At 34.6% G+C, this 7,970-nt stretch overlaps 1 protein-coding gene across 1 annotated transcript in view; it reads right to left on the bottom strand.

Annotated features, from left to right (window-relative positions):
• cand1 (cullin-associated and neddylation-dissociated 1) overlaps nt 1-6,630 on the bottom strand; it is an 18,711-nt gene extending 12,081 nt beyond the window's left edge. The window contains 4 exon segments of the mRNA XM_029428019.1: nt 2,571-2,725; nt 2,816-2,883; nt 2,959-3,034; nt 6,300-6,630. Of these exon segments, the coding sequence (XP_029283879.1) occupies nt 2,571-2,725; nt 2,816-2,883; nt 2,959-3,034; nt 6,300-6,367 (367 nt within the window). The 5' untranslated portion in view covers nt 6,368-6,630.
• Between the last annotated feature and the right edge of the window lie 1,340 nt (nt 6,631-7,970).

The following is a 7,970-nucleotide window of genomic DNA, read 5'->3' as shown; positions in this document are numbered from 1 at the left end:
TATTTGTGATAGTTTGTGATAGTTTGCAGTAGTATTTGTGATAGTTGCAGTAGTATTTGTGATAGTTTGCAATAGTATTTGTGATAGTTTGCAGTAGTATTTGTGATAGTTTGCAGTAGTATTTTGCAGTAGTATTTGTGATAGTTTGCAGTAGTATTTGTGATAGTTTGCAGTAGTATTTGTGATAGTTTGCAGTAGTATTTGTGATAGTTTGCAGTAGTATTTGTGATAGTTTGCAGTAGTATTTGTGATAGTTTGTGATAGTTTGCAGTAGTATTTGTGATAGTTGCAGTAGTAGTATTTGTGATAGTTTGCAGTAGTAGTATTTGTGATAGTTGCAGTAGTATTTGTGATAGTTGCAGTAGTAGTATTTGTGATAGTTGCAGTAGTAGTATTTGTGATAGTTGCAGTAGTAGTATTTGTGATAGTTGCAGTAGTAGTATTTGTGATAGTTTGCAGTAGTATTTGTGATAGTTTGCAGTAGTATTTGTGATAGTGATAGTTTGCAGTAGTATTTGTGATAGTTTGTAGTAGTATTTGTGATAGTTTGCAGTAGTAGTATTTGTGATAGTTTGCAGTAGTATTTGTGATAGTTTGCAGTAGTAGTTTGCAGTAGTATTTGTGATAGTTTGCAGTAGTATTTGTGATAGTTTGCAGAAGTATTTGTGATAGTTTGCAGAAGTATTTGTGATAGTTTGCAGTAGTATTTGTGATAGTTTGCAGTAGTATTTGTGATAGCTTGCAGTAGTATTTGTGATAGCTTGCAGTAGTATTTGTGATAGCTTGCAGTAGTATTTGTGATAGTTTGCAGAAGTATTTGTGATAGTTTGAAGTATTTGTGATAGCTTGCAGTAGTAGTATTTGTGATAGTTTGCAGTAGTAGTATTTGTGATAGTTTGCAGTAGTAGTATTTGTGATGGTTTGCAGAAGTATTTGTGATAGTTTGCAGAAGTATTTGTGATAGTTTGAAGTATTTGTGATAGCTTGCAGTAGTAGTATTTGTGATAGTTTGCAGTAGTAGTATTTGTGATAGTTTGCAGTAGTAGTATTTGTGATAGTTTGCAGTAGTAGTATTTGTGATGGTTTGCAGAAGTATTTGTGATAGTTTGCAGAAGTATTTGTGATAGTTTGCAATAGTTTGCAGAAGTATTTGTGATAGTTTGCAGAAGTATTTGTGATAGTTTGCAGTAGTATTTGTGATAGTTTGCAGTAGTATTTGTGATAGTTTGCAGTAGCATTTGTGATAGTTTGCAATAGTTTGCAGTAGTATTTGTGATAGCTTGCAGTAGCATTTGTGATAGTTTGCAATAGTTTGCAGTAGTATTTGTGATAGCTTGCAGTAGTATTTGTGATAGTTTGAAGTATTTGTGATAGCTTGCAGTAGTAGTATTTGTGATAGTTTGCAGTAGTAGTATTTGTGATAGTTTGCAGTAGTAGTATTTGTGAAGTATTTGTGATGTTTGCAGAAGTATTTGTGATAGTTTGCAGAAGTATTTGTGATAGTTTGCAGAAGTATTTGTGATAGTTTGCAGAAGTATTTGTGATAGTTTGCAGAAGTATTTGTGATGTTTGCAGAAGTATTTGTGATGTTTGCAGAAGTATTTGTGATGTTTGCAGAAGTATTTGTGATGTTTGCAGAAGTATTTGTGATGTTTGCAGAAGTATTTGTGATAGTTTGCAGAAGTATTTGTGATAGTTTGCAGAAGTATTTGTGATAGTTTGCAGAAGTATTTGTGATGTTTGCAGAAGTATTTGTGATAGTTTGCAGAAGTATTTGTGATGTTTGCAGAAGTATTTGTGATAGTTTGCAGAAGTATTTGTGATGTTTGCAGTAGTTTGCAGTAGTATTTGTGATAGTTTGCAGTAGCATTTGTGATAGCTTGCAGTAGTATTTGTGATAGTTTGCAATAGTTTGCAGTAGTATTTGTGATAGTTTGCAGTAGCATTTGTGATAGTTTGCAATAGTTTGCAGTAGTATTTGTGATAGCTTGCAGTAGTATTTGTGATAGTTTGCAGAAGTATTTGTGATAGTTTGAAGTATTTGTGATAGCTTGCAGTAGTAGTATTTGTGATAGTTTGCAGTAGTAGTATTTGTGATAGTTTGCAGTAGTAGTATTTGTGAAGTATTTGTGATGTTTGCAGAAGTATTTGTGATAGTTTGCAGTTGTATTTGTGATAGTTTGCAGTAGTAGTATTTGTGATAGTTTGCAGTAGTAGTAGTTTGCAGTAGTAGTATTTGTGATAGTTTGCAGTAGTAGTATTTGTGATAGTTTGCAGAAGTATTTGTGATGTTTGCAGAAGTATTTGTGATAGTTTGCAGTAGTATTTGTGATAGTTTGCAGAAGTATTTGTGATAGTTTGCAGTAGTATTTGTGATAGTTTGCAGTAGTATTTGTGATAGTTTGCAGAAGTATTTGTGATAGTTTGCAGTAGTATTTGTGATGTTTGCAGAAGTATTTGTGATTATTTGTGATAGTTTGCAGTAGTATTTGTGATAGTTTGCAGTAGTATTTGTGATAGTTTGCAGTAGTATTTGTGATAGTTTGCAGTAGTATTTGCAGTATTTGTACCACTGGAGGCGGGCGGTAACTCTCCGATCACAGTCTTCAGTCCGATGGAGGAGATGTCTCGCAGCTGCTCTTTGTCCGACAGCATGTTGGTGCACAGCGTGTCCACGATCGTCTCCACCTGGTACTCCTTCACCTTGCTGACCAGGGGCCCCAGGCTGACCGAAACAAACGCACCCACGGTTAAAAATTCACAGCGAGGTGGAGACAGAAAACTAAACAGTTAAAAATAAAAAGTGTACTTTTACCATTTGACGGCCAGATTCTGAACTTCTCCATTCTTGTCTTCCAACAGTTTGAGGATCATCCGCACAACCTGCGAGGAAACAACAGCTGCGTTTAAACAGAACACACTCGCAACCGCTACACACCAGCGTCGGTACAAACCCACCTTCCGCTCGCTGTCGTCGTCCAGTTTGATCGAATCTTTTTGCAGCTCCGTCATCAGGTCGTTCGTGGCCATGAACCTGCCGAGAGGAGCAGAAATAAAACGTGTTTATGAAACAATTCATCAGAAACGTGAAACTTAAAGCGGCCGTGGAGTCGAGACGACGTTTCCTGCTTCAATGCAGCTTTCACACGGGGAAAGATGAAAGGTTCATAAAACATAAGTCGCCCTCTGAAGCTGAAGGAAAATGGCAATTTATAAATATATTATTTGATTAATAAATAGATGAATTGTAAACAGAGTCTCAGGATCGAGCCGCACAATCGGGATAAATCTGTGATCATCAGTTTGACACATAATTATTGTCCAAACTATTTACAATCGGCCGTCAAAAGATATTTCATAAACCGTAATGAGTTTAAATTGCAGCCAGAGACACTTTAATCTTAATATTATTATGTTATTATCTTCAGTGGAACCAACATGTCGGGTGCTTTATCCCCAAACACTGAACAGGGACAACAACACTTTGTTCACAGGATGTTCAAAGTAAACGTACAAGATGTCCGTTTTAAAACACTTTAGGATGACGATGATTTTAACTACTTTATAAATTGCAGAGCTGAGTTCTTTAACAGCGAGTTACATCTTCTGAGACCGTGTCCGATCCCATATTTGGGTTTCTGTCTGCAGCCTGGACACACTGGAATTAGAGAAGCAGTTTAGATGCGTCTGACAGCTGAACGTCTGGCGTGAGTCCAGCAGCAGACGCATCACCTCCGAGGAAAGTGTAATTATGTCTCCTGCTGCGGCGTCAAAGCGCTCGGATCAGGGTGGAAACGACTCTTTTCTTCTCACAAGGTCAGCAGCGATTTTTTTATAGCGGCGGGAGCGAACCCTGACAAGTCTCACAATTTCACGGATTTGGCGTGGCGGGAGCGCTGCTGTCAGAAGTGATGAAACTGATTAGTTGTGCTGCCAACTTCAGTTGTGATCGTCCTCGAGAAGCTTTACGAGAGTTTGATCTGTGAAACATGAAGGTCCTGCTGTCCTCTACCTCCGTATTAATACTGCTTCAGAGTTTTACTTTAAGCACAAGAAACTTTATTTAGAAACAATATTGATGAGGTTATTTTTTTATTATCATTATGTAGAAAAATAAATAGTCACGATTATTTTTAGTCAATATTAAAATCACGATTATTTAACAAGATTACTCATTGACTTTGGAAAGATCCTGAATTTATTAAATTAAAAAAACTGTTTTTTCTTGAAATTTAAATGTAATTTAACTGAAAAATAAATAAGAAACATGTAAAAAATAAAAAGTTGAATATATATATATATATATATATATATATATATATACACACATACATACATACATACATACATACATACATACATACACACATACACACAATATATAAATGGATAGAAATTATATAAAATGTAACTATATTGTAACATTTGTTCACTAAACATATTCAATATATTAAATTTAAATAAATCTAATATGTCTAGTGCACTGCCACAATCTACTGAAAACTACAAAACAATTAACATTTATTCAACGTTTTGGTGAATTCAACAGCACGGCAGTGAAACACAGAAAACGCTGATTCATCAACAAAGGTTGATGTTCCTGAGTCGTGTTCCAGCCTCTCAATAAATCACTTCATCTTCTACTTTGGTTTGTTTGGAGACAGAAATGTGTCGAAGGACTGAAAACCCATGAACAGTTATATCGTATTATTGGCCAGGAATGATCAACAAACTCTCATCCTTCAACAGCAAACAAAGTTTAACACAGGAGCCGGCACGCGGCGCGGATCAGGAGCTTCATTGTTTACATTCATTTATTATTTCTAACAACAGCCACCGGTTTGTTATTTCCATGAAAGATCAACATGCAGAATATAATCCATCTCAGTCGACACTTAAACTAATGCAATATAACAATTCATATCAATGATGCAGGACAACATATAAGAGCTGAGGATGTACCGATAAACTACACGCGAGATGACATTCATTCAGTCTCGTTATGTGACCTTGTGGTACTTTGGGAAAATAATCCCGATGGTGAAGTTTGCACATTTGACTTCAGGATATGAGATCAGTGTTGTTACGTTATTGTTATTATTGCCATTGTAGGCACAATCTAAACTGAAACCACGTGGAGAGCGTGAAAGAATGTATTCTTTGTACACAAATATGGTTAACAATGGTACAATATGACGTGAAATTGCTTAGTTTTAAATATTTCATATTTAAATATGTGAATGCAAGTCTTCCACAAATGTAGGGGTTAATAGTTTTATGAAGTGTCTGAACTTCCTCCACATCCTGCTGCTCCTTCTGTTTACATGTTGTTCATAGGAGTTACCAGTCACCACAGCCCCACAGCACCATGCTAGTTAGCACAACACCAACAGTCTGCTTCTTCTCACACTACCTGGCACCAGGCAGCTGAGATGCTCTTCACATTTAAATCCACAACAAGAAGCAGGATGAGAATGAATACACAACACAGAGCTGACATCATGCTAGCTTGCAGCATGACAGAAGTTAGTGAGCCCAAAAACATCTTTCTACATATTATATTAATAATAATAAAGATAGTTAAAATAGTGAACTAGCCTAACTTTTAATAGAAGCATAAAAAAAGATCAAATCATCAAATTAAATAAAAAATAATAAATGTTTAAAATCTTAAACTTAAAAAAAGAAAATTGAAGAAAAGGTTAGAGCTGGCCTGATAATAACAACAACAACAATAGTAATAATAATAATAATAATAATAATAATAATAACAACAATAAAATGAAGAAGAAATACAATATAGGTAAGAAAGTCTCTTGACCTAGCCTTAAAATGTTTGAATAAAATACATTATAAATAGCAATAATAAATAATAATACTAATAGAATTATAGTAAAAAACGTGTTTTAAAAAATACAACAAATAAATAATAACACAAATGTTTTTGTAAAGTTAGTGAGCTAGCCAGCTAGCCGGCAAGCTAACAGCTAACTGGTGCTACTGTGTTGCCCTGCAGCTCAGCTGTCAGTGTAGCATGCCGTGCAGCACGTTAGCTCGAGCAACTTATTACCGCTGTGGTTGTAACTGCTGTCAAATCAAACGCTAACGTTCATTAACGTTGGCTAGCGAGCTAGCTAGCGATGTGACGATGATCAGACAGGTGGCAGGCTAGCAGTTAGCATGACAGCCTGTAGGCCTGACAGAGCCGCCGCTAGCATGTTTTCAACATGGAGGAAAGACCGTTTGAGCTCATAATGCGAGCCGGACAGCTAGTTAGCTCTGCCGGGGTCACACTTTACCTGAAATCCTTGTCGCTGGAAGTCATTTTCTCCAGCAGGTTGGAGATGTGGTACGAGGCGCTCGCCATGTCGGGTGCTGTTAGCTGTTAGCCTCCTGCTAGCTGCTCAGTGTGAGTGTTCCGGCTGCTGGCTGCCTGTCTGTCTGCGGCTCTGGGTGTCTGTCTCACGGTCCTGGCAGTCTGGATCTTCAGGTAAAGTGTGTGTTTGTGAGTCTTCTGCTGCTGATGCTGCCGCCTTTCTCTCTTTCTACAGCGACTGTCGCATCCCGGGGCGCGGAGTTTGGTTTGTTTGAATGGGGCTCCCGTTCTCTCTGCAGAGGGGCGGGGTTAGCAGGATGGACGCTGCGGGGTCAAAGGTCAGAGTTTGAGCAGTTTTTCTTTTTCACGTTTTCTTTTTTCAGGCTCACCACAGGATAGTTCTCCATACTTAATAATATAATAATAATAATAATAATAATAATAATAATAATAATAATAATAATAATAATAATAATAATAATAATAATAATAATAATAATAATAATAATAATAATAATAATAATATAAGCAAAATAAAACGAATATATAGATACATATATACATTTGTATGTATATATATATATATATATATATCTCTATATATATATATATCTATATATATATAGATATATATATATATCTATATAGATATATATATATCTATATAGATATATATATCTATATATATATATATATATATATATATATATATATATATATATATCTATATATATATAGATATATATATATATATAGAGAGATATATATATATATACATTTGTATGTATATATCTATATATATATATATCTCTATATATATATCTATATCTATATATATATAGATATATATATATCTATATAGATATATATATATCTATATAGATATATATATATATATATATATATATATAGATATAGATATAGATATATCATTATTAAATGTATTTGTATGTATATATGTTTGTTGTTTGTATGTATGTATGTATGTATGTATATGTATGTATATATATATATATATATATATATCGATATAGATATATAATTATTAAATGTTGTTAATACTACTGTAATAATAATTGTATTTTTCTTGCACATTTCAAGCACAAAATGCTCTCCACAGATGGCATAAAAAAACAAAAAAAAACAAATCACAAGTATAAAAATAATTAATTAATAAAAACAATAAGCACCAAATAAATTGATAATGATATTGAGCCAATAGACACACACAGACACACACACACACACACACACACACACACACACACACACACACACACACACACACACACACACTAACCGTCACTTTCTCCATGTAAGTAGTCATAGACAAAACGTAGAAGTGAAGTTTAAACACGTGAATGTACAAAGTGTCACATCAAAGCTGTCGGGAGGGATTTACTAAAGTATCTTTTTCTGGAAATCACAGAAAAAAGTCTGAAAGTCTGTAAATGTTTTCTGAGTATCTGTGAGCTTCTTTCATTCCTGAATGAAAAGACAGATTGTGCCGAGGCAGAGCTTCTTTAGCTCTTGGCCTTGAAAATCATTTCTCTGAGCAAAGCTGGAAAAGTCTCAGAGGTTTTAGAAGAATAACATTTTCTTGAATATCGTTGTCTGTTATAGCTTTAGGATTTTAGTTAAAAGCCCAGACGTG

Source organism: Cottoperca gobio, unplaced genomic scaffold (genome assembly GCF_900634415.1).
Source record: "Cottoperca gobio unplaced genomic scaffold, fCotGob3.1 fCotGob3_42arrow_ctg1, whole genome shotgun sequence".
In the NCBI taxonomy this organism is placed as follows: Eukaryota; Metazoa; Chordata; class Actinopteri; order Perciformes; family Bovichtidae; genus Cottoperca; species Cottoperca gobio.
Note: the sequence above shows the minus strand (reverse complement) of the source record. Positions and strands in the feature narration are given on the sequence as shown.